The following is a 24,478-nucleotide window of genomic DNA, read 5'->3' as shown; positions in this document are numbered from 1 at the left end:
TCTAGTCATACACTTCCTGTTTAAACTGTACAAGACTTAAGGTTAAATCTGTGCTGCTTCTGCAGTTATTTGAGCCCAGTCAGTGTTAAAGCAGCAGGTTGTTTAGCAGTGCTTTTCAATAGTAGGACCACTCAGTTACTGGCTGTCATTTCAGGTGGTTTAATGTCAATGGGAACACAGATTAACCCTGCTGTTCTGTACACCTTGCATCCTTCCCTGAAATTTTTATGAGAAAAAGTCCAGCAGCTCTTTGTGCTTGCACCATTGCTCTCAGTTTAATAATACTTACTTTGTAAAGCTTTAAGGTGAGTACTCATACAGGAATGTTTTTGACTGTTGGTGAAACTGGTGCAAACATAGCACATACAGCACTTCAGTACTTATCATCTTCAGACTAACATCATGCTGTAAATCTATTTTCCAAACCTGTTTTACATCTTCCCAACAGAGCTCCGTTTGTTTAAGCAGAAGATTCTCGTACAAATGTGTGTCTGTGGTTTTAGTGACGTACAAGCTTGTCTCTAATCTTGAAGCTGATCATGCCCAGCAGCAGGAGAGCAGGGAGGAAGGAGTAGAGGAGAACGAAGTCTAGTGTGTATCTGGACAGAGCGCCAGGATAGCCCTCATCAATGATCTGATTGCCCTGAGTGATTATACAGGATCCTGGCAAAGGTTTGGGATTATCTGCAACAACACAGAACACCACAGAGAAAGAGTTAACAATTTAGCTGGTTATCAGTTTCCAAAACAGCCAACGAGCGTCCTTGAATATTGACGTCATTACATACATACATATTCCCAGTGTCATTTTCTGGTAATGATGTCAAGGCTAACTTATTTAACTTTTCCAACATCAAACACTCACAAAAATAGTGTTTACACTTTTTTTTTAAAGTACTACTCATGCTTGGACAGATACTGTATGTGAACTGTAAATACAAGCTGCTTTGAGTTAAACTTTCATAGTTACGGGTCCTTTTTCATCCTTATGGTAGGTGGACACAGATGATGGTCCCATGGTAAAAACAACTTACTGCATGTGAAGTTGAGACCGTGGAATTCGGTGACTATGAGCAGCTCACAGCTGTACTTCTGGAAGGTCAGATAGCTGAGCCACTGGAAGACCGGCGGCATCTGCTGGGTGCTTCTGTTGACAGGAAGAGGAGAGGAAGGTGTGTTATTGATATCTTAAGTCTAATATCTTTTTTTTCACTGAAGACCTGGACCATGGGCTTGGCATAAAGTTACAGGATACTGCGGTTTAAAGGACTTCACAGATGATTGACAAGCTGAATGAGACAATACAAGCGTAGACCGTAAAAACAACACGAAAGACAAAAATAATTTGAGCCTAATGCATGTGAGAAAACAAATGATGAAAGTTTAATAAAATAGATTTAAAAGCTATGATAAAGCTATAACAGCAATAACACAGAGTGAAACAACATAAGTATAAGAAACTAGATAAAGTACAGAAAAAAATAAGCATGTAGAAAATTATATAGATTTAAAAGCTAAAATAATACAAATAAAAGCAAGAAAAAAAATGAAATATATATAAAAACAAGAGACAAATAAAAATTGGTAAGAGGTATAAAAATATCTAAGAAAAAGAATATTAATAGGAATAATACTAATAATAGATAAAAATCAAGGTTAAAAACTGAATAAAACCTTAAAATGAAATTAAAAACATATTTGGTGCCTCACCTTAGGAAGCCAGATCCCACCAAGATCCCTGCGATATTGAGCAGAGCCACTCCAGTGTTGACCATGTTTGGGTCATGGACCACTCCTAATAGCACCACAGTCAGCAACTCACCTTAAGACAAGAAAAAATAAATACTAATACGGATGAATAAAAGCCATAAAAAGTCGTAATAGTACATTAAAGGTGTAAACATCTTTGTAGGGTTGACACTGTAAACTGATGTTTCTAAAACACTAAATATATAGAGTTTATTCCTGTCAAAATGTCAGTTTTTCAAAGTTATACGACATGACATGAGCATGTCTTGATAATGTTTTGCTTTAAAGAAAAAAAAACGATGACCATAAACATGTGTTTGGGAGTTGAACTGTGTAAGGGTTCTTGTCCAAAAATATAATTTTCCCCCTATAACTCACCTGTAATATGTGGCACCAGCACTACAGCAGAGTAACACAGGAAGCGCATGCTGTCCGGGTGCATCCCCACCGTCCTGAGAGGAACAGGGGCAACATCCACATATGAGTACCCCCCCAAAAAAAATCACACACTGTATGATGCCCCGTAGTAAACACACACACATGTACTACCCACCAGTATAGAAATGAGGTGAAGATGAAAACACTGAGGATGCTGAAGGGCAGGATGTGGAAGATGTAGGCCAAAAACATTTGCCATTTACTGTACAGACCATCCTGACTCTCCTGATCACTGATGGCTCGCAACGCTGGGACTATTGAGAAAAACAGAAAGAGTGCAGATACTGAATGCACATGACATTGTTACATTACTTCAGTGAAGAAAAATGTTTGAAACTGGAAGAAATCACCCATTATAGATGGAATTAGGGCAAAGTAGGGTTATATAGAGGATTACAGGATTACTATTTAATACTTAAAACAGTGATGGAGCAATCCTATTGTATAACCTTGATTTTGACGGGAGACACATTATTAAAAAAGAATAATGCTTGTGAATCTATCCCTTCGATGAAACCACTCCTCTTTTTCCAGACGCCAGGTTACTGATATGTCTTGATATCTTGGCTGACGATGACTTGGCAGCCCATCTTCCAGATTCACAGACCGTCTCAGTTTTATTCCGTCACCCAGACAACTCAGTAAACCTGTCACCTGTAAACCTTATCAGTCTTTATCTATGAAATTCAAGGTCACTACCTCTGACTGTTTGGGTGCTTACAGAGTCCTTTTGATTACCTCTTAACTTTAGTGTGACCACTGCTCAGCGCAGTGTTTTATCACATCTCTTATCCTCAGTATCTGTGACAGCCAGAGCCCTACAGCTACGATTTCAGACTCAGCTGATAACTAAAAAGACAGTGGAGAGATAATATCCCCATCCAGTCAATATCCCTCACTGCTGACTGTCTATATCATGGAGTGGAAACACAACTTTTTCTCCCCTTAGCATTGACACAGAGACAACTAGATCTCTTTAGTTTTCCTCAGAGCCGAGCAACTACCAAAAACACAAGACACACTGAATTTTATTTTTCCATAGTTACTTCAGTTGTTCCACTGTCTGCCATTTCCGCTACCGAGGATGATAAGTGCAAAGACTTTATGTTGATACTCTTTAACTGGGGATAGCTACCAGGGAAACCAAAGCATTATTTTATTTCTATTTTGGTTGCACAGTGGTTGATGCACCTCCTTTGTGCCGTAAATATTGATTTCATTCTCTCGTCACTGAAACTAAGGCTTTTAGGGAACCAGTCTGAACACATTATTTTATAGCTATTACACTGTGTAATCAACATTAACTTCATAATGACAAATTAAAACAAAAAATGTGTCTATGTACACTTTAAAATACACTGTATGTGTGAAATTAATGTTAAGATAAATTTACTAAAGCCTTATTATGTAATGCCTAAACCTTTTAAGATTGATTCAACTATCTTACAATATGTTTTTTTATCTTAGCTGCAAAAATACTAAATTACAAACAACATTACATTACTTTACTTACAATTACATTACTTTTTATTTTACCTGATTTTATTTTATTTTATTTCTCATATAGCACTTTTCAGACTTAGGGACGAAGTGCTTTTCAGATTAAAATATGTGTTTTGTTTGTTTTTCAATATTTGAGGTTACCTGAAGTCACAGCCGCTGCTATAAATACTAACCATTAACTTGTTCAACACAGAGAGAAAAGAGAGACAAATACACATGGAAACAGATAATATAGATAGTGTAGGTACTGTAGGTCTGTGGGTAAAAAGGCACTTGGTTCATTGAGCTTTAAATGGAGTAAAGGTCGTTCTTCCCCTGTAGGAAGTTAAAAACTGCAAATACAAACTACAGTACCTCAATAACAATGAAATTAACCCACATTAAGCAAAAAACAAAAGGTTACACATATGTAACTTTATGCCAAAACTCCCGATTTTAAAGCTATTCCAAGAGAAAGAGTTGCCAATTTCATAATGATATCCAACTTCAGCTTTAGTCTTTAACACTGACACTTCAGTTACAACTCATCACTTAATCTTTTACTCTGACCTATGCTGAAAGTACATGAAGTCTCTTCAGGCACTTTCATGAAGCAAAATATCCAGGCTAGACTCAACACGTTCCTGCTGAAGGGAACAAAAATACTGCAGACAGCAGACCCCTTTCACCTACTGAACAGGAGATAAGCGAGCTTACACAGCTGAGATAAAGTCGTTTCAAACATGCTGTTCAACAAAGATAGTACATCACTTTTATTCAGGTGATAGACCACACGCACTATAGAATTTCCCTGAAGTCATCGTATCTGCCTCAGGTAGATATTTATTGGATGATGTTATCAGACTCTTGCAGTTAGATGGAATATAATGTCACCCATGCATTATGTAAGTTCTGAAACACAGAGCTTGATTTATATTTCGTCTTTTTAAAACATGTTAATAATTAAATTGCAAAACTGAGAACCAAGAGTGGTGTCATATAGACCTGCAACAAAAATCAGTTAGTCGATGCATAAAAATATTTTGATAATATTGTTAAAAATTAATTTGATATATATTTTTTTTTAAACCAAAAAAAACCAAACATTTGCAGGTTTCATGCCTCTTAAATTTGAGAATTGAATGCTTGTCTTAGTCATCCATGAAAATAAACTGAATAGCTTTGGATTTTGGGACTGTTGGCCGGGGAAAATGTCATTTGAAGAGTACTCGGGATTGTGCACAGGGCGTGTTTCACTATTTTCTGATGTTTTATTTTATTTTATTAAGAAAATAAAGGGCAGGTTAATTGTCATACGAGTACAGCACAGAGCTTCTTCATAGTAATGTTTTAGTTTAGTTTTTGGATAAGGCGCTCTCTGTAAAAAATAAAATTACAGTTTACAGGTTATTGTCTCAGACACAGTTTCTAATAATTTTAATTTCCTTTTTTTTTAAGTCTTATACCTCTTTACTCGAATATGTACAGTATACGATTGAGTGCTGCTTGTAATTTCGCAGTGAAGTACAATAAATGTGTCATTTTCAATTCAAACTGTTGGAAGTCTAAAATGTATTTTCCCCCCTCTAGGTACAGATGTGTGGTGTTGGTGGAACTCACAGAGAGCCACAGCGTTCAGCATGCCAGTGTAGGGCGAAGCACCAATACTCTGATAGATGATGCCAATGCGGTCCTGCACAGCACCCTTGCTGACATCGTTGTCTAAATGCATCACGAAGAAGGCCACGAAGAGACCATAGATCAGGTTCTGCGACAAACGCATCAGGACACCCATCCGGTCTCTGGACAGGTTTCTGACTGTTCGCCTGCGCACACAATACACATGGAAATACAAGTAAACACACACAACGGTTTACATGAGGGAGACAGTAAAGTAAGAGATAAGTTATTCAGACAGAGAGCAAACACAAAGCAGTTATGAGTAGGATCACAGGAACAAAGTCAGACCTACAAGAAAAACTTTTTGGCTGCAACAAGGTGCAGAAAAGATAAACAGAAATGTTTTTTGGGTTCAAGAAGGGAATAAGATGGACGAATCTGCTTCAAGAATTTAAATCTAATCCTTTTTGTAGTATACAGTAATCAAGTTTTGCCTTTGCAGATGTTTTCTAGAGACAGAAGATGGCTGGAGACTCACTCAGCACTCACCTGAGCAGAACTTCCAGTTTTGCTGCACCGCTGGGTGACTCTTTGCTCTTAAAGGGGATGACTGGCTTGTCTGTCCGCTGCAGGCTCTGCTCCATTTTTCCCAGCATGTTCTGGTAGATGGCAGACCTCTGATAGGATGATGTGATCTCATGCATGCGACTGAGGGTGGCCGCTTCCCTCTCGCTATTGCGTGTGTCCACTGATGTGAAGTCAACTGTTCGACATCAAAGAAAGGTAAATATATTTTAATGTCCAATCACACAAACACACACTGTATATTTTTCAGAGAATGTATATTTTCAAGATTTCCGTAGTCTTTATTTGTTTCTGTTTTAAACTAGACTATAGTGTAAATATATGGTACAGAATCACAGCATAAAGTTACCATAGATGTCAAAGGGGTTGCAGTACTCTGGACACTCATATCCACATTGACTGAAGAAGTCCACCATCTCTTCTGGCTGCCCACAGAACACCAGCTCTCCACAACTCATTATAGCTATCCTGCTGAACACCTGGGACACACACAAACACACTCAGGGACAAACACCAACACATTGTTTAATTTCATAAACAAATTCCCTTCAGCTGATCTGTAACATATGATCTTCTGTCTTGGTAGAAAATGGTGTTTTTTGCGTTTTCAGGGGATGTATGTAACTCCCAGGTCGTCCGATACTGACGCTTTGGGTTGGTGGTTCGGTCCAACTACCAACCTAAAGCTATAGTATGTGAAGACCTGAGAGACCCAACAATCAACTATCTTTCTCCAGAGTTACATACAGCACCTTTTAAGAACATAAACAAAAAAAAATGTTTCGATGTACATATGGGGATATAATTATTGTTTTAAAATAGACTTAAAATTGTGACACTATCCCATTAACAAAGTTTCAGTCTATTAGTAACTCTGTATTTTTCTTACAAATTTCTCAAAACTCACCCTGAAGAGCTCGGAGCGTGGTTGGTGGATAGTTACTATGACGATACGGTTCCTCCTGGCCAGCTCTGCCAGCAGCACCACAATCTGATTGGCGGTCATGCTGTCCAGCCCGGTGGTTGGCTCATCCAATAGGATCACCCCTGCAATGACATCATCCCAGTGACATCATCAACCTCGCGCAAATTTGTCGCAACATTAAAGCACTGAGAACAAGAGATAGTCAGGACAATAACTTTTTTCTTCGTTTAAGTTAGAAACTTTTAAATGTACTTTTTGTTAATGCAGGACTCTCAGCGGGGCCAACTTTACTTGTGAAGATAAGTGAGTTCTTTTTTTTTTTTAGTTAATTACTCTAATTAGGACAATTAAAAGATTGCCTCTTTGCTTTATGAAAGCAGAGTGGAATTAGCAGATGCTTTAATTGTGAGATTAATTCATTTCCTGGTTGATTGGAGAGGCAGCGAATGGGAACTCCTTATTACTCTGTGTGACTGTGTGTGTGTGTGTCCATGGCCAGTCTAATCCTGAATGAGGACTGAGACCCTTCATCATCCCTGGAGGACTGCAGACCTGATAAACTACACCTGGGATGAGTGCAGACACACACACACACACACACACAGAGGTGGGTCTCTGCTCATTCCCTTCGTGGTGTGATAACCCAGTCTTTCATTACTCTTCTCCATCTCTCCTCTGTCCCTTTCTCTGTCCTTTCCTTACTCCTTTCTTGCTTAGATCCCTTTGTTTTTCAGTGTGGACTTCTAAAAACTCTTCGTGGAGAGATAGGTCTTTTGGTGAACTTTCTTCTCTTCTTAGGAGAGCGCAGTCCTGCCTCCAGTCCTGTTGCATCATGTGCATGAAATATCATGTGCTATATGCAATAACTTACTAAACAGAGTGTGAAAGCATTAGGGACATTTTTCTGATATTGTGCCACAGCCCATTTTGTATAATTCTTCTCCCATGTGTTTCAGAGCTTTAAAAAAATCACCTCTAATGCTTCAGTTTATCTACTCCACATCTTCTCATTTGATTAAGAATTTAAGGGATAATGGCTTTTACCTCGATTCACCTTATCATCATGATTTTAAATTTGCAGCAATAGCACCCCTTTGGAAGTTTGTGATACACAGAGATAAAACTCATATTTCCCAGCTGCAGATGGTGCTTACTTGGGTCCTGAAGTAGCTGGCTGGCGATTGAGACCCTCCTCCTCTCGCCCCCAGAGATCCCTGGGAAAACACGGCCTCCGATAACACTGTGGGCCACATGAGTCAGACTCAGCTCAGCCATCACCGCCGACACCTACACAGGAGCCAGAGGTCAAGGATCAGGTGAAAAGAGGATTAGTACTAATAACAAGTCAGCTGAGAGAGCCCACCGTTATATAAACTATGTTTTCACTAGCTGCTTAGTATTAGGAATATTTTTGCTCGTTACTGCTCTTTGGAATATTTCTGAGTGAGGGACAGGGATATGAGGTTTACATTTACCTCAAATCACAACGTGGTAAGGATCAGTCCAAATAAAAGCAGACATCGCTACAACTGATATCTCCAACATTCAGTAACTCACAACAAAACAATCTATATTAATAAATTGCGTTAACAGTCAAGAGAAAAAAAATGTATTTTTGATTTTGGGGTAACCTTTTCCTTTTATAAAATAAAAAACATTACTTGGGAATTTTTCTTGGCATCGCCACAAGTGCGTATGAATCATCCCCTCTTGTTCTCCGTTTGTCTTTTTGTATTTTTTCTAACTGGGAGAAGTGCCAAGTTTCATCTATAGAAAACTGGTAGAGTGGGCCAAGCAGAAGAGGCTCTCAAAAGTCACCTTCTTCTTGATGGCTTCGGCCGAGTGTTTCCGCAGGGCTAGCTGAGCTGTGTAGGTCAAAGTCTCCTCCACTGTCAGATAACTTAATAAGTTATCACTCTGGAAAGGAAGACAAAGAAAACGTTAAAAATAAAAAGAAATAGCAAGAAACAAGATATGCTGGCAGAAAAAAATATCTCATGGGTCTTTCATTATTATTGTGGATATGTTGCAAAATTTTTCTTCTTTTTTTATGCTTACTAGAGAGATGAGTAACAAGACTAAGGGTTTACACTGAGGAAAGGTTAAGACGATGCAGAACACAACTGCCAGTATCCCCACCAACAGTAAAAATGGTACGATTACCTCCATCTTCTTCTGTGTTCATAAGTAAACTAACTACAGTAGATCTTGAAAGTTGTGTCTTGCATGAAATTTGTGGTAAATTCATGCTGCACACGCTTAGCAACACAAAAGTGTAGATTTCAGAGTATTTATGTGCGGTGTCTTTGCTGGACATCCCTGCATACTGAGTCTGCATCCATGTAGGACACATAAAGTGTAGTGAATATTTGTAGGTTCATATATATTGACTGGAACATACTTCTGGCCCAGACACACACACACACACACACACACACACATACATACATATATATAAACACACATTCATGGCTTGAACCTACTGCCTGCCTCAATTAACACATGGCGCCTCCCAATCCCACTTCTCCTCAGTCTTTCATCTGAATGACTTTAATATCAGCAGCTCATATCACCTCCTCATCTACAGCTTAGCAGGGGAAGTTAATGACGAGGCTTAGAGAGCAGAGGGGGTGTGCTATCAGCTAGAAGAGGGAGATGATTTGAAAGGAAGCAAGGCCAGTTTTAAGCCAGCGTTTTTAATTCAGGCTTTGGATACACTTGAGCACCTCTCATTGAGAGATTAAGTGTATGAGGAGGCCAGCGAGGGCCTTGAGTTAATTTCATCTAGAGGCCAGGGCAACCTTTTCAGGAGTTTTTGTAAAATGGCGTGTACTCATTGAGTTTGTGGTTGGTATTTGTGGTGGTTAACAACAGACAACTCAAATGCATACAAGCTGTTTGCATGTAGCCACTCATATGTGATACTGTAGGGCAAAGTTTAACCTCCTGTCTGTGTGTGATGGGAACTAGGACAAAGTTAAATGTGCATGTGTATGAGAAGTGGCACCAAGTTATTGTTTTGCAAGTTACAAGTATGACACAAATCTTTGCAATCAAGTCCCAAAGTTTGAGTTTCAAGTCCTGAATAACAAGTTTACAGCACTCTTCACCAAATGTAAAGCCATTTTAACAACAGAGTAATAATATATTACATTTACAAAATGTGTTGCTTTATAAAATTTGTATTTATTTGTTGAAAAAAGTTTGTTGGAAATGATTGTGTCTCCATCTGTAATTTTTGACCCACACGTTTTACATACTGCAGTACGTCTTGTGTTGACCTCTGCATATATTTTTTTTTTTTTTGGTGTTTATATGTTTGTCTGTGTATGACCTGCAGTACGTAGGAGAAGCAGTCCTGATACTCTTCTCTCTTCAGTTTCATGCCGTTAACGAAGACGTCACCCTGCAGCGTACCGCAGTTTCCAATCCTACCCGAGATGGCATCCAGCAGTGTGGTCTTCCCCGAGCCTTTACAATGCAAAGTACACACACATACACACGCACAACACAAGGGCCTCTTAGTTCAAAGACAAAAATATAGGACCCCCCGTTGAAGATCCAGATTTTAGATTGTCCGACAGAAGGATTTTCCAAGCCTTTAAACCCCTGTTTGCTGCAGGAGGACATTTCCCCAATCTCTCAATCAAGTTAATTAACAGTTGATTTGCCCTTCAACCTGAAGAAAAGGTGATGTCACATTGACTTTATTTACATCCTTCAGCAAAACATACCTTGTATAAATAAATAAATACCTTGTATTCAAGATGTCACACTTTCTTATAACTGAATCACTCAGAAATGCTCAGATGCATTTGCTTTAAAAATGATCTCATTGTATACCTTCAAGAGTACTGGAATTATTTTCATTACCCTAAATCTTTGTTGATTTTTAACACCTTCCTTTTGACTGAGTTAAGTGCGAACCTGAATTGCCCAATATGCCCATGATCTGCCCACTGTCCACGTGGAAGGAGACATCATTGAGGATCTGACGAGTCCATCGCTTCCTGTAGGAGGGTAAGTCCCACCACGGACCCACACGCTCACTGGAACACACACATGATAATCATTTGATTTGAAAGCATGTAAGCATGCAAAAAATTAGCAGTATGTTGTGTTTTTTACACTACATAAACAAAAGTTGCAAGTTCCAATGCATTACTCATGACATTTATTTTTTCTGCTATTTCATTAAAAATTGAGATCATATAAAATTCTATTTATTTGACCCAAACTCGTATGCATAATAATAAAACATTATCTTTTACTTTTCAGAGTCTGTTTCTGTCAGTCATCCTCAGTTATCTTTGTGTGTGCAGCTTTTACCTGACTGTGTAGGAGATCTTGCTGACACTCAGACAACAGGAGGGCTCTGATCGCCCCTCTCCGCCATCCCTCCACACATCTCTCTTCACCTCCGACACAAACTTGAAGGACTCTTTAGATTTGGTCCCATTCTCCGGCTCCACCGCCTGCATCGAATAAAATTTGTTCATGTCTCTGGACAGTCTGCTGCTACTCCAGACAACAACCGTGAGTCAAACCCGTCTCAGATCAGTTTGTTCATATCCACATGGCTCCTAAACAGCATGTGAAGCTTTCAATTTGAGTCTTCTCGCAGGCCCACACTTGTTCCCTGCTCGGAGCAGCAGTGGTGTCTCTCAGGAACCATAAACACACAGTGAACGCTGCGTTATCTCAGAGAACTTTGATCTGGAGCTGTATAAAAAAGACAAAAAAAACCTCATGCTGACTGAGTAGATTGACTGGCTGGCTGTGTCGCTTCAGTCCTCAGATTTTGCGCTGGGTGACCAGAAAAGCCATGACACGGAGCAGACGATGAACTGACGTGACATGAACTTGGACGCATTGAGAGAAAAGGCTCGTGAGCTGAGACGAGGAGATCTTCAGCTGGACTCGAGTCAAACTTTCCAACAGTGAGAGGAAACGGAGAACTGGGGAACAACAGGAGACAAACAAGGCAGATACCCGTAGAGAGAAAAAGAGTGGAACAGAAGAAGAAAAAGGGGGGCGTTGACCTCTTGACCCTGCAAACATCAACCAGCATCTTGCGTCATCATGGATACAGACACCAGCCTCAATCATACAAACAGCTCCTCACAGGTCAGTTTTTACATGAGATCACAAATAATTGTTTTTAAGCTTCTCTGATAATATATTGACATACTTTGGTTTAATCAGAACTATATCTAAACTTTTTGTTGATGAATTTCATCCCCACCAACCACTGAGCTATATTCCTTGAGAGCAGCAACACACTAAACACTGATTATTTTATCGATTGTATTAAGGGGAGGTTGGTCAAAGGAGTCCAGTTTTATTAATTACTTCCCTTTAACATAGGACCCTCGTTTGAAGAGAAAAAAGTTTATATTTGACCTCACCTTAAAAAACAAAGAAAAAAAATGCTTTAATATTTGTTGTTACAATGTTAGATACTAAATGCATTTATCTATTGTCTATAAAACATGCAATATTAAAATCTGAATTAATTTGAATAGTTTTTACTTTGCATTCTTAAAAAGTGAATTTTAGTATTTTCATTTATTATGCCGTTTCTAATTTTAAGAATCCACAAGTTATATTTTTCCGTTATTTAATTTGCAGATTAAATATGTAGCTTCAGGTCACTATGTTCGAGTTTACATTTCTGTTTTCCATTTTTTGTTTCAACAATTCTTTGATTTTGTAAAAGACTTTTGCCAACTTTTTAAGTGTTCATTATCTATTTGTCTCTGCAATAATATGGTGTCCCTTTGTGAAACATTGCTTGACTAGACGAGGAGGGTTCATTTTAAAAGATCAGAACAATAATCATGTCAGATGAAATGATGTATGGTTTCAAAGAATTCACTTCCGCAGGAGCAATATCAGCCATTTTACTTAAAGTATTTACGATGTAACATGTAATATAATGCACAGTGTGTGCTGTGAATTTGGTGTGAGCATGTGCTGCATTTTAAATCACGTTTTCAATCAGTGTTTGTATTTCATTCGCGATATTTCAAGATTACATAATGATGATAAGGCTTGTTTTCAAATGGACTGTGCACCCACAAATGATCTCAGGCAACTATTTGCAAGAGCAAACACACAAGCAGGTTCACACAAACATACACACAGGTGCACACAAGTTCAAACATTTTATGCACGCATATATTGATCATTGAATAAATGATCGTAAAACTCATCATAAAACTGTCCAATAAACTAGCTGATTTACTGTGATGTAAAATGTGCAGATACCACAGCAGCACTGTAAATTTCAGGACAGTGCACTCAGCAGATTTTCACACAGTGGGCATGCAAGCAAAAATGCAGCAGTTATTCAAACATTTAGCAACTTCGTGACGTGCAAAACAAGACTGAGATGTGTCACTCACTTTATCACTCTCTAACTGATCTTTACATTCACAGACTTTATTGCAGTTCGTCCTTAAGAGCCGATACAGGTGCAGATAAAAGAAATGTAATGAGTCCTGGCCTCAGTGAAACTTGTTGACCTGTCTGCTTCTCTGTTAAAGCGTCAAGACACAGAGTTGTTCTCGTCTGAAGAGGACAGCAGCCTCTACTTCACCTACAGTGGAGGGTGCAACGAACTGGAGGTCAACAACCTGCACTACGAGGTAATTGTCAGGCAGTTGCTCCGCACTTATATGCAGTTATCCTTAGATAGAAACAGTTTAACCTCTTATATATGTGTGCATGTCTGTGCTGTATATGTGCTTATTGTGTGAATGTGTGTGTTTGTGTGTTCCCAGGTAGACACAGCAGCTCAGATCCCGTGGTATGAGAAGTTGTCAGAGTTCAAGTTGCCGTGGGAGATTAAAGGAAACAAGCAGACAGCCATCAACAAGCTCAGCCTCCGAGTCCACAGCGGGCAGATGCTGGCTGTCATTGGCAGCTCAGGTGAAAGAAACACACACACAGCTTTTAGAGGCTGACTCTCTGCATTTTCTAAATTGAGACGCCCACTCCACTCGGCACTTAGCAAAAAGTGGTGACATAGGTTTGGTAATAAAAATAAGATAATAATAATAGTAATAAAAATAACAACAACTGAATAGAGTAATTTGGATCTTCTTAAGTGGGGTTGTATGAGGTACACATCCACAGTCAGTGTATTACCTAGAGTAGATGGGGGTCTGCATGCTCCCTCTTTGGAGAAGGGGATGGGGAACTGAGAACATCATATTGCTCTTTTTGAAGCTACCAGACTCCTTTGAGAAAAGCTGGAATTTTACCTCACAGAACATGGGAGTTGCTGATCTGTTGCTGCCTTGATCAGTTTGTTTGTGCTACTGTGTGACTTTCAGATCCAAACTAGCGTGCCATCCACAGCAGCACATTGTTTAGCTTTCGTGTTGGGTAAGGGGTTAGAGCAATAAAGCTAATTTGGAAGAGAGATAACACGCAATTCTCGAAGAGGGCATGGCTCAGTCACAAAGAGGCACTCCAGGCAGGCTTAGTTTTTATATGTAGCAGCGTCATCATGCAGAAACCTCCTTTAGATCACATGGAAAGACATTTTTAGAACGGCTTGCATTTTGCTAAAACACTCGTACTTGGACCAAAATTTAAATGTTTTGATTCAAGTACATGAGGAACTCTACTGGGAAGCTACACAATGATATTAAACCTTCTAAAATAGTAAATAAATAAATAATAGACCTGCCCTTTTTGGTGTTTCTAATCAAGGTAATAAATATAGTGGCCTCCATGGAGGATGTAATTTGTTCCACCTGCCTTTCACAGACATTTATTATTGGAAAGAATTGTAGGAAAGAATCTCATGTACTATATGTATTACATGTCACATTAAACTCACTACTTTTCTTATTTTGACTTCAGTTTTGCTTTGCTTTGATGCCTCACTTTTTCCTAAAATACGTATTACTCTTCTCCCAGGTTGCGGTAAAACATCTTTGCTGGATATAATAACATGTCGCGATGAGGGCGGTACAATGACGTCCGGTCAAGTTCTGATTAACGGAAAGCCCAACACGCCCCAGCTGGTGAAGAAGAGCATCGCTCATGTCCGCCAAGATGACCGCCTTCTTCCTCACCTCACTGTCCGTGAAACTCTCGTTTTTGTCGCCAAACTGAGGCTCCCCACCCACTTCACACAAGCTGAGAGGGACCAGAGGGTGAGAATGAACTCGATGGACAAACAGGAATCAAATTATATCCAAACAGCATAAGGACATGAAGACACCTTGTGATACCAACACTGATTTCATACTTTAGATGTCACACTCTGCTTAGAATCTGCATTTAGATCAATGGCACTGTCCGTTTCTTTTTCCTTGAACTGTAGTAAAGTGAAACAGTGAATGATAAATGATCCACTTTCAGTGTGTTGTGAAAGATGTTGTTAGTTTCATTTGACAAAGTGTTTTGTGTTGCAGGTGGATGATGTCATCGCAGAGCTGCGGCTGCGACAGTGTGCTCACACCAGAGTGGGAAACGACTACGTGAGGGGAGTTTCTGGAGGGGAGAGGAGGAGAGTCAGTATAGCGGTCCAACTTCTCTGGAACCCTGGTGAGAAAAAAAAAAAAATCAGACAGATAACCACTTAAACTCTTGATTTTTCCTCTTCAGGTACCAGTATGGAATCAGGGGATTTGATTGGCAGAAGTGGAATATTTAGTAATTAATTTATTATCAATAACTGCTTATGTTATTCAGGGTTGCGGGGAGCTGGAGCCTCTCCAGTGCTCTTCCAAGGAGCTTGCCATGTTGCACTGCAATGTTTCTACAGTAGCTCTGAAGGGACAAACCAAATACTGACTCTAGAGGGGGCCATTCACTTTTTTACATGAGGGCCTTTGTAGTTTCTTCTACATGATTCAGAAGAGAGGGATGAGGGTTTTCAGGTGGATGCAATCTCAGCATTAGATGCTACTCAATCCTACACACTGCTCCTTTAATTTTAATTTTTAACCTTCACCCTTCCACCTGTCTTGACTTTTAAAGAGCAGGATTATTCATCTAAACTATCCTGATAAGATTTTATTTTTTTATTTATATAGTTCATTTGATAGGGACTATGTAAATCAACATAGTACAACTTCAGCCTGTTACAAACAAGCTGTAGTAACAGACGTTTCACATATAGGGGTTATAGCTATTGCTAGTTTCCAACTCCTGTCCCTAGTTAGGCTTTGAGTAAAAGAAAAGTAAGAAAAAAACCCAAGGTATTAACGTTACGTACAATAACGTGCAGAGAATAACAATTATCCCCAAAGAAGAGAAAAGGGTAAATGTTTATATCAAGATTACAAAGAATAACAACACAAAAAAGACACATATCAAGGTTAAATGCACTTACAACACTCAACTATATGACATAAGATAGTTAAAAATGCTCACATCTCACATTTTGCTTCAGCCAAACTTTTGTTAAAAATCTTTATGTCGTGTTCATTTTATTTCAGCTGGTAGCGTGTTCCACATTTTGAACCCTCTCATAGAAAAAGCTGACTGCCCCAAGGAGGTCTAATGAGGTGTGATTTGACATTTGCCACCTGCTGTGCCCCTGGTGTTCCTGCAGATAAGCTACATAAAATATCCGGTGCTAAGTTTTAAAGGCATTTAAAAACCAGTTTGAGGGATAAGAATTTTAGAAAATTGTCAAAACTGAGCAAATTGTACTGCTCAGTATGTGACAGTGATGCCATGTCATGTTTTTTTTTATCCATTAGTTTTACAAGTTGGTTATAAAAATATTCAATCCCAACAGATTTCTTGTTGTACCTCTCTGGATTATTCTGTATTGATTTGTCGCAAGCCCCTAACTACCAGTAAATGACCAAAGATGTTTTTACATTCCAGGTATTTTGATCCTTGACGAGCCCACATCAGGTTTGGACAGCTTCACAGCCCACAATTTAGTGATCACACTGTCCCGCCTCGCCCGGGGAAACCGTCTGGTCTTGCTGTCGGTCCACCAGCCTCGCTCAGATATCTTCCAGCTCTTTGACCTCGTCGTCCTCCTTTCTTCGGGTTCAGCCGTTTACTGCGGCGCTGCTCGTGACATGGTGCCTTACTTCACTGCCCTGGGATACCCCTGTCCGCGATACTGCAACCCCTCAGACTTCTATGGTAAGTGTGTGTGTTTAGAAAGCTGTTAAATTAACATTAAGTGGTGCTTTTTTCAAGCGACCAACAATATCTGAAAGTTGTTATCACTGTCACTCAAGAATTGTGCCACTAATGTACAAGGTTTTCAAAAACAGCTTTAAAATTGTCAAAAATCTTATCGACATCAGCACCGTTTTTTTTTTCAAGACTCATTTTGTTTGTCTGTGTGTGTGTGTCTGTGTGTGTGTCTGTGTGTGTGTCTGTGTGTGTGTCTGTGTGTGTGTCTGTGTGTGTGTGTGTGTGTGTGTGTGTGTGCGTGTGTGTGTGTGTCTGTGTCCGTGTCCAGTTGATCTGATCAGTATAGACCGGCGCAGTCCGGAGCAAGAAGCTGAGTGTTTGGAGCGGTCCAGAGTTCTGGCTGAGCAATTCATGGAAAAGGTTCGAGATACAGACGATCACATGTGGAAACTATCTGGGGCCAACACAACACCGACAACACAAACTGAAAGGTAGCACCGTGTGTTAGGTTTGGCCTCTTTTCTTCAACTTACCTTTTTCTATACATTCAGGGTGAAGGGTACGCACATCCAAAAATCTTCTACAATAGCTGGATGAAGAAAATCAACTAAGCAAGAATCAGACAAGCAGATCTACATACTGTATTAAAAGCTCTCAGCTATTTTAATAATGCGAAGTTTTGTTCTAACAGAGATCTTCATTCTTTATCCATACATGTCATATTTAGATTTTTCCCCACATATCGTGGTATGGCATTTTTGGACATTTTTTCAACATTCTACACTATGATGGGTATTCACACGTTATACTATGTGGTTTTCAGCTTTTTTTTTGACATGTCATATTTTGACATCTTTCAACACATATTTTGCATTATTTTTTCGACATGCTATATGATGATGTTTTTGGATCTTTTTTCAACATTCTATACTATGACGTATCCCAACATGCTATTTTATATGGCTTTCAGCTGTTTTTTGGACATATCATATTTTGGCATTTTTCAGCATACTATAGTATGACATTTTTTTGTTTTTTTTTGCGACATGCTACATTATGATATTTTTGGCCCTTTTTTCCAGATTGTATACTAAGAAGTGTCTGGACTATGCGGTTTTCAGCTGGTTTTTTTTGTCACATTTTCACACACATATTTTTCCTCAACCTTTCTCTTGTTTCAACATATCTTGTCTTACAATTTCTAATGTATTTAACAGCTTATTGCCTTCCTTCCACGATGACATAACATAGCTTACCTTGAATCTGCAATTTTTTTTCAAAGAAAACTATGTTCAAAACATTCCCATAACATTACTATCAGTGTCCTACCTGAGCAGTTACTGGACATTTTTGGGTTGCTTTGACAGTCAGAAACAGTCAGTAGGGGGTTAACTCTTTCAAACTGGTTCCAGTGTGCTAACAACCTGATCCACTTTTTTCTCGCCTGCAGTCCTCAGCAGCTGAAAAAAGTCAAAGGAGAGGAAGTTATCACCATTTCCGAGCAAAGAAACAGACTGCCTGGCAGACTGCACCAATTTACGATCCTCATCAGGTAAGAACAGCTCACATGGCTGTATTTCAGCTCTGGTTCTCGATTATTTTGTTCATTTTGCCCCCACAACCCTCTCAGATGTGTTCAATTACCCCTTCATCGACACCACCTATCATGTTGAAAATGTGTTCATATGCACTGATTTTTAAGTGGATGTTGATACAATTATTGATATAAAAGCGGATATTGGTATAATGATTTATGTAGACATTGATCCTGGAATTCAGTTCAGTTCTCTTTGATCTTTTATTGGTAGATTTGGTCTGTTTGCATCCCTTTTCAGTCATTTATCTGTTACTTTTGACCAACCATGTCAGCGTCGGTGCAGAGTGCAAAATAGTTTTCACAGACTCTCAGTGGCAGCAGATGTTGTTCAGGTGTTACAGCTGTCTCAGGTTGGTGGTAAACTGCTGCCAGCTGTTAGTTTATCAGTTTTTGTGGCAATAAATATACCGAAGATCAGCTTCACAAACAAATCATTTCTGTGTGTTTATCAACCTCCCTCCTTTATTCTCCTTAGGCGTCACATGTATAATGACTACAGGGACCTGGTCACCTTACTGGTTCACGGCTTCGAGGCCCTCCTCATGTCACTGCTGGTCGGTTGTCTCTACTACGGGGCAGGAGCAGAGCGCCTGTCCATTCAGGACACAGTGGCCCTTCTCTACATGATCGGAGCCCTCACGCCATTCGCTGTGGTGCTGGACGTCATAGCAAAATGTGAGTAGTTATTAAATATTTATTATTATTACAGCAGTTTAGGAGGGGAAGAGTCAAACTCAGTCTGCAAAACAGTCAAGCAGTTTATGAAGTTTGAATTTATTCTAACTGTATGCAGCATCTTTTTGATGCACAGCAGAAGCAGATTTCTATGTATTACAGCTGACACCTGTGACAAAGAAATTGCATTGTCACTTTTAGTAATGCACTGAAACAAAGTCAAGAAGTTGTGGCCACACTTTAATAAGGTGTGGGGACAAGGCAATTCAAGTTCCAAATGAGGTGTGACGGTTGTCCAATTTTGAGTAATGCTGTTTATTATGCAGTGAATAAAGGTAATTATGTGTGCTGGTATACTGTAAAATAAGTTTTGGTCACATCATTAGAGACAGCCCAAATCCCAAAAATACAAAACATTTGTGTGATATCAAAAGTTTAAGCTGTGCAATTTCTTTTTTCTTTACTTTCTTTTTTTTTTGTTAACACATTTTACAAGGCGGGTTCTGTAGATTTCTCTTCAGGGGGAACAAGATTGAAAAAAATGGGAGCAGAAGACTCGGCTGTGTTAATTTTTTTCAAACTATATTCTCTATCTTCTTTGTGTATGTGTATTTTTCCATATGTATTATTAGAGATGTGAGGCATGTCAGCATTATAACATGCATCACAACATAATGTATCCAGGCAATCTGAAACAGATGAAAAAATACACAAAAACAAGCAGCACAGAAAAATACTTTATACATATTTGTCTGAAAAGAAAAGAAAATATTAAAAGTTAAGTGAAGTTGTGTTCACTGAATTTGCAGTCTTAGAACACAGTCGGCAGAAGTGCATCAAATCAATGGAGAGAAAAAATGAATGAAACAAGCCAGCCAGAGGTTACATGGCTCAGAAGAGTTGGCAAAGTTATTAAAAGTTATAAAGAAGTCATTAGACAGATATGTGGCAGATAGAGTTAGACACCATGTCCTTGGATCTTGAGTTATATTATCATAAATCACAACAGTTTGAAGAGATAACAAGAGGATGTCTCGCCAACAAGCCACTGAGTCGCGTTCAAGTTAGGTCAAGTGTCAACAACAGAAGTTATGAAACTGACTCCAAGTTCACTTATGACTTGGAGTTGAACATTATAACACTGCCAGCACTTTAAATATAGAAAATCTTTGAAAACAACTTTTGAACCTCAATTCACACAAGATCACATTTCAAATACAGCATTTATGTAGCTGCAGAGCCTCTGTAACTTGTGATGTTTACTGTGCTGTATATCAGTGTGCAACAACCTGAAAAACAATGACAATCTGTAAGGCGGCCTGATGTCAGAGGTCATAATGCTCATCAGACTAACTTCACGTTGTCTGCAGGTCACACAGAGAGAGCCATGCTCTACCATGAGCTGGAGGACGGCATGTACTCCGTCACCTCCTACTTCTTTGCCAAGGTAAAGCACAGTGATGAAACTGTCTCTCCAGTAGGTGTCAGTGTTGCTCCATGCTGGAGTCACACGTAATGGTAATGTACCAGTGCAGTAATGTAGTGTTGGAAAGCGTCTCTGTGTGAAAAAAAAACCCAGCAAAGAATCATCTCTGAATATATGTTTTTCTGCATTTTTTCTGCTCCGTGTATTTGAACATATGTTTCTTTCACGTTCAGGTCCTGGGGGAGTTACCTGAGCACTGCGTGTTCACCTTGGTGTACGGCCTGCCCATCTACTGGCTGGCTGGTCTTAATGAAGCTCCTGATCGTTTCCTGCTCAACTTCCTGCTTGTTTGGCTGATGGTTTACTGCAGCCGAGCCATGGCCCTGTTTGTAGCTGCCGCGCTGCCCACCCTGCAGACCTCAGCTTTTGCAGGCAACTCCTTTTTCACCGTCTTCTACTTGACCGGAGGTTTTGTCATCAGCCTGGAGAATATGTGGCTTGGTAAGGAGATGGATTCATTGTTTTAGAACGGCTCAGGGAAGAGAAAGATACTATTTATCGTGTGATGTTTTGTACCTTTTTGTTTTTGACTTCACAGTGGCTTCGTGGCTCTCTCACGCCTCCTTTATGCGTTGGGGTTTTGAGGGCATGCTGCAGGTGCAGTTCAGGGGCAACAAGTACCCTGTCACCATTGGAAACTTCACCTTTAATGTTGACGGCATACATGTAAGTTAAAAACACACAAACAAAGACAAAATCATACATGGATGTTAAATAGTTCCGCACTGTACATCTGTCAGTCAGAGCTGTGGTCGTGAAGTTTTAAAGTACAAGAGTACGGTTTTCTTTTTATTAGAATTAGTGTTTTCACTCCTGTGTATTAAGTTTCAAAAAACTACAATATTTTGCAATAACTGTACATACATGAACACAGCTATTAAAGCCAAATTACTGCATGTGGACAAACCAGCATCTTTCTCACTCTGTCACCCTCTCTGTTTGTATTTGAGGTGGTGGAGGCCATGAACATGAACCAGTACCCTCTGTACTCATGCTATCTGGTCCTGTTGGCAGTTGTTCTGGTCTTCATGGCGCTCTATTACATATCCCTAAAATTCATCAAACAGAAGTCCAGCCAGGACTGGTGAACAGGTTCGACCATCACACCAAACGCTGTCAGGAATCGAGTCTGTTTTTTGTTTTGTTTTTTTGCAGCTGCTGCAGCAGTAGAAGAAAGTACTTTGCGTTCTAGTTCGACTGGTTCGACACTGAGCCATGCTTTCCATTTTCATTTTAGTGTTTAATTTAGTAGAAAAAGTAAAATATCTGTTTTGAATTCCTCTTTTCACAATAATGGATGAATGATTAATGAAATAACTCCCGACACCCATCGTGTTTAGATAATAACCCCAGATTCACGAAACCTCCCACAAGCTTTCATGTTCAAGCAAGTGATTACTTTAACCCAAACCTTACTCTTTCCCAAACCCAGCCAAGTGCTATTTGTGCCTGGACCAATCCAGACTTTCACCACAGCTTTGTCACATCATAAAACAGTGAGACAAAAATATTTTTAGCAGCCTCAATTGAGCGTTCAAAGTCACCGTTCTTGTTGTATAAAGTTATTCTAAAAAGTGAGGCACTTTCTCTTATTTTGATTAATTTAAAAAAATGTCAACGAACACTGCCTTAATAGTGTAAATACACGTGTAATTGAAATTTGGGGTGAGAAGAGAAAGTTTAGGAGAAACATTTGTTGCAGTGCTGCTGTCTGCTGCTGGGTGGCAGCAGAGCACTGCAGTAACATCAGAGTTAATTTTTTTTTTCTCCCTCTCTTCTCCGTCTTGGCAAATGATTAGAGCATCACTTTGGCAGATATCCATCTGCAGCTTTTGCTTGTTCCATTTTCAATCTTCTTTTTTTTCCTACAGCTTTATCTTTTTTTTTTTATATGTAAGGTTATTAAGCTTAACAATGTGTGTGCCAGTATAGGGAGCACTGGAAAAAAAAGCCGAGTAGAGATTTAGTAAGTCACACTCAGAAAAAAGAGCTTGTACTTGTGTCCTCGTAGATTGAAGATTATGTAAGCTGTGTGTTTTTGCACTGGTGCAAAAGCCCGATAAATATTTAACTGACATGGTTTGAGTCCAAATTAGTAAAGTATTAAATCAAATTGCTCCACTTTAGCTTGTTTATTTTTGTCTTAAATAGTTTCTGCTTCACTTTGGCCTGGTCAGTCAGTCAGTCACATGTTGGAGTCACTTATAGCTGTGAAGTTTCATAATAATTAATGGCTTATTTATGTAAAATCATGAAGGGAATATCAAGTGCATGTAACACCATAATAATAAGCTAAAAAGCCCCCCCAAAAAACAACATGTTCCTACTATTTAAACCCTCCATGTTGACTGTACACAATTTTATTAACAGACAACGTTACAAAAAAAGTCACACAAGTCCAGATGACCATGTTGCTGTTACTCCTGCATCTTAATTTGTATCCCAAATAAGCTCCACTGCCTGAGCTGACCCTTTGACACCAACTAGCTCACAATCTTCTCCAGTGTGTGTTATCTAAGGCTGGCCTCAGTCAGGGTCAGGAGCAGCGTGTGTTACATGAAATAGGAATATCTGAGGCCGCGACTGGAGACCATAAAGAGTTCAGGGCTGCAGATGGAGGAGAGAAGAGGCAGAGTTAGACTGCAAGAAACATGTTATTAATCTTTGAAACATTTTGTTGTAAAACAAACAAATAGACACAGAGCTAGTTAAAGTCTAATCACAAAGGGAAGGTGAGTGTATTTTATTTTTTAAGTACTGTGTAACAGTATGTTACACAATTTCTTGAAAAATCGGGGCATACTTTTCAGTGGTAGATGAAGTACCTGAAAGCCATAAAAGTACAGATATCTTACCAGAAAATGACTTTGGTAGACGTTAAAGTCACCTGTTATAATATTACTTCAGTAAAAGTCTTAAAGTTTCTTATTTTTACTGTACTTATGTATCAAAATTCATTTTATTACATTAAATTTACTCAAGAATTGAAAGTAATCGCACAAGGGTTCAGGTTCAGGTTACTTTATTTGTACCCACAGGTAGATTTTATTAGCAGTAGAAAGTACATGGCATCCACAGATAACAAAAAAGTTTCCAAGTGCTAATCAAAATATTATATATGTAATAAATACCAATAAAAACACAAAACTACATAACCAAAGCCTAAAAAATAAATTCTGTTTTTAAAAAAGCAAGCAGTCACAATTCTGAGAATTATTAAGTTCATTTGTTCTTAACATGTCACCACCTTTAAAAAATGAAACACATATTACACATAAAGAAAAACAAGGCCTTTTCACAACTTAAAGGGTTTAAGGAACGAAATCCAGTTTTTCCTTTCCTCCCATTCTTTAATTTGTCCATCCATCCCCTCCTCTTCCCTTCCTTCCTTCCCTTTTTTTAGGAAGTAACTAAAAGGCCAGGGGAAATGTACTGGGGTAAAAGTAAACATTGAACTTGAGTGTGTTTTCAGTGAAAAGTGATGTAAAAAGTGTATTCCATTTTTAATTGTGTACTTTCATGTCAACTAGTCTTTTCACAGTGCCATGCGCAAACAGCGGATAAAATTTTCAGATCCTTTAAGAATTATAAAATAGCCATTTGAAATAAAATTTTAAAAAATAGAAAAATAAAATCTGAAGTCTAGTGATTTTCTTAATTGACAACTAGCAAAACTCTTGATGTTCTTTAAAATTATTTGTGGTCATCACTATATGCTGATGCTCTTTTGACGTATGTAAATCTGTTTTAACAAACATGATGTGCTTCATATGACTACATTTGTATTGAATTTTTA

At 38.9% G+C, this 24,478-nt stretch overlaps 2 protein-coding genes across 2 annotated transcripts; one reads left to right on the top strand and one right to left on the bottom strand.

The window, feature by feature from the left end:
- Window position 1: 1 nt before the first annotated feature.
- abcg5 (ATP-binding cassette, sub-family G (WHITE), member 5) lies at window positions 2–11,420 on the bottom strand. Its single transcript, XM_042502652.1, has 14 exons — window positions 11,129–11,420; window positions 10,727–10,848; window positions 10,134–10,270; window positions 8,618–8,716; window positions 7,954–8,086; window positions 6,782–6,921; window positions 6,224–6,353; window positions 5,839–6,052; window positions 5,290–5,495; window positions 2,303–2,441; window positions 2,128–2,201; window positions 1,711–1,822; window positions 1,035–1,147; window positions 2–684 (listed from the first exon to the last, which is right to left on the bottom strand). Exons 1-14 carry the CDS (start codon window positions 11,296–11,298, stop codon window positions 500–502), a joined length of 1,974 nt encoding a protein of 657 aa, XP_042358586.1. The 5' UTR covers window positions 11,299–11,420; the 3' UTR covers window positions 2–499.
- A 106-nt stretch (window positions 11,421–11,526) lies between these two features.
- On the top strand, window positions 11,527–23,473 carry abcg8 (ATP-binding cassette, sub-family G (WHITE), member 8). Its single transcript, XM_042502463.1, has 13 exons — window positions 11,527–11,926; window positions 13,348–13,449; window positions 13,585–13,732; window positions 14,732–14,970; window positions 15,232–15,364; window positions 16,658–16,927; window positions 17,253–17,415; window positions 18,375–18,476; window positions 18,997–19,196; window positions 20,567–20,643; window positions 20,856–21,123; window positions 21,221–21,348; window positions 21,633–23,473. The coding sequence occupies exons 1-13, from the start codon at window positions 11,882–11,884 to the stop codon at window positions 21,768–21,770; spliced, it is 2,013 nt and encodes a 670-aa protein (XP_042358397.1). The 5' UTR covers window positions 11,527–11,881; the 3' UTR covers window positions 21,771–23,473.
- The last annotated feature ends 1,005 nt before the right edge of the window (window positions 23,474–24,478 follow it).

The sequence above is a fragment of the Plectropomus leopardus genome, chromosome 15, assembly GCF_008729295.1.
Source record: "Plectropomus leopardus isolate mb chromosome 15, YSFRI_Pleo_2.0, whole genome shotgun sequence".
Lineage (NCBI taxonomy): Eukaryota > Metazoa > Chordata > Actinopteri > Perciformes > Serranidae > Plectropomus > Plectropomus leopardus.
The sequence above is the reverse complement of the archived record's forward strand: the minus strand, read 5'-3'. Positions and strand labels throughout refer to the sequence as shown.

What these genes read in the sequence shown, in the direction of transcription:
- abcg5 (XM_042502652.1), bottom strand. Translation starts at nt 11,298, where the DNA reads ATGAACAAATTTTATTCGATGCAGGCGGTGGAGCCGGAGAATGGGACC. An exon ending in GCTGAACGCTGTGGCTCTCT is followed by an intron (nt 2,442 to 5,289) that starts GTGAGTTCCACC and finishes TTTTCTCAATAG; the next exon opens with TCCCAGCGTTGCGAGCCATC. An exon ending in GCTGGTGCCACATATTACAG is followed by an intron (nt 1,823 to 2,127) that starts GTGAGTTATAGG and finishes TCTTGTCTTAAG; the next exon opens with GTGAGTTGCTGACTGTGGTG.
- abcg8 (XM_042502463.1), top strand. Translation starts at nt 11,882, where the DNA reads ATGGATACAGACACCAGCCTCAATCATACAAACAGCTCCTCACAG. An exon ending in GGCTGTCATTGGCAGCTCAG is followed by an intron (nt 13,733 to 14,731) that starts GTGAAAGAAACA and finishes CTCTTCTCCCAG; the next exon opens with GTTGCGGTAAAACATCTTTG. An exon ending in GCTGGACGTCATAGCAAAAT is followed by an intron (nt 19,197 to 20,566) that starts GTGAGTAGTTAT and finishes CGTTGTCTGCAG; the next exon opens with GTCACACAGAGAGAGCCATG.